Source organism: Plasmodium reichenowi, chromosome 2 (assembly GCF_001601855.1).
Source record: "Plasmodium reichenowi strain SY57 chromosome 2, whole genome shotgun sequence".
NCBI lineage: Eukaryota > Apicomplexa > Aconoidasida > Haemosporida > Plasmodiidae > Plasmodium > Plasmodium reichenowi.
Window position 1 is genome coordinate 100306 of NC_033647.1, and position 1567 is coordinate 101872.

At 18.1% G+C, this 1567-nt stretch overlaps 1 protein-coding gene across 1 annotated transcript; it reads left to right on the forward strand.

Annotated features, from left to right (window-relative positions):
* Window positions 1-33: 33 nt before the first annotated feature.
* PRSY57_0203300 (hypothetical protein) lies at window positions 34-1394 on the forward strand (the record flags this gene model as incomplete). The annotated part of the gene is made up of 5 exons (XM_012905469.1): window positions 34-416; window positions 566-728; window positions 883-952; window positions 1081-1256; window positions 1356-1394. The coding sequence occupies 5 exons, from the start codon at window positions 34-36 to the stop codon at window positions 1392-1394; spliced, it is 831 nt and encodes a 276-aa protein (XP_012760923.1).
* Between the last annotated feature and the right edge of the window lie 173 nt (window positions 1395-1567).

Here is a 1567-nt window from a genome sequence, read left to right on the forward strand (position 1 = left end):
AAAAAAAAAAAAAAAAAAAAAAAAAAAAAAAAAATGTTCATATTGTACATAATTTTTGTTGTTATTCCATTTTTAATATTTGCTTATATCATATATAAAAATGTATGTAAAATCATTAATGAAAATAAAAAAAGAAATGAATTCTTTGGTTACCTAAATGGTGATAATAAACAGTATAACCTTTATGAAAACTTTACAAAAAAATACGAAATCGAAAAATATAAATATTATTTAAAAGTAGAAAGAGGTATACAAGCTGATTACCAAACAAATATACTAGACGACCCAAATGTTGACAAATATGAAATAGATAAACAGAACGAACAATATTTAGAAAATATATTAGATCAGGTTTATAAAGATGATAAATTTTTAGAAGACAGTGAAATGAATGACCCAGAAAAAAGTTGGATGAGGTATAAAATAAAACATATTATGTCCAAATACATCCTACAAATATTATCACATATATATATATATATATATATATATATATATATATATATATTTATATATTTATATTTATACTTATTTATTTATATATGCATTTTATATTTTATCTTAGAAAATTGTCCAACGAAGATGTTGTTAAATTAAAGGTCTTATTATTAAAAAAAGCTATTTATTTTTTACCTGTGTGCAATAAAATATTTCAAGATAAAAATAAAAAAGGTAGATTGTATAATAATTACTATATGGATGATAATATGTCCAAACAATTAGACGGGGTAAACACAAAAAAAAGAATAAATAAATAATAAAATAAAATAAAAATAAAAAGATAAGAAAAGGAAATATATAACTATATATATTAATATATAAATATATTTATTATATTTATATATAAATTAATGTGTATACACATTTTTTCAATATTTTTAGCAATGTGAAGAATTTCTGGAAGAATTTAATTTTATATTGCATGAGGCCAACTGTTTATCAGATAAATGGGGTAATGTGAATATATATATATATGATATAGATAGATATACATTATTCCTGAATACAAATCGTACTGTTCTATAATAAATTACGATTTATACCATATTTATTATTTTATTTTTTTATTTTTATGTACAGGTGATACCATCATTTCAGATGCCTATAGAATTTATCATCATAACAAAGCCAAGGCAGAAGAAGAGAAAAAGAAAAAAGAGGAGCTGAAAAATATGTTGAAAAAACAAAAACTCAAAGAAAAAAAACTAAAAGAGACAACAGAAAAGGCAAACCTTTTAGCTAATGAGATAATTGAAGTAAAAACTAAAAAGGAAAAAAAAAAAAAAATACATATATATATATATATATGAATACAATTTTTATAATATTTATATATTTTACTTTTTTTTTTTTAGGAAGAGAATTCGAAGAAGAAAAAGAAAAAAAGCAAATAATGTCACTTCAATCATAATTTAATTTTCTTATTTTTATTTTCTAATTTTTTTTTTTTTTTTTTTTTTTTTTTTTTTTCCATTTTTTTTTTTTTTTTTAAATTTTTTTTTTTTTTTTTTTTATTTTTAAAGTTTTTTATATTTTTTTAAAAAATTTTTTTTTTTTTATAAAATTT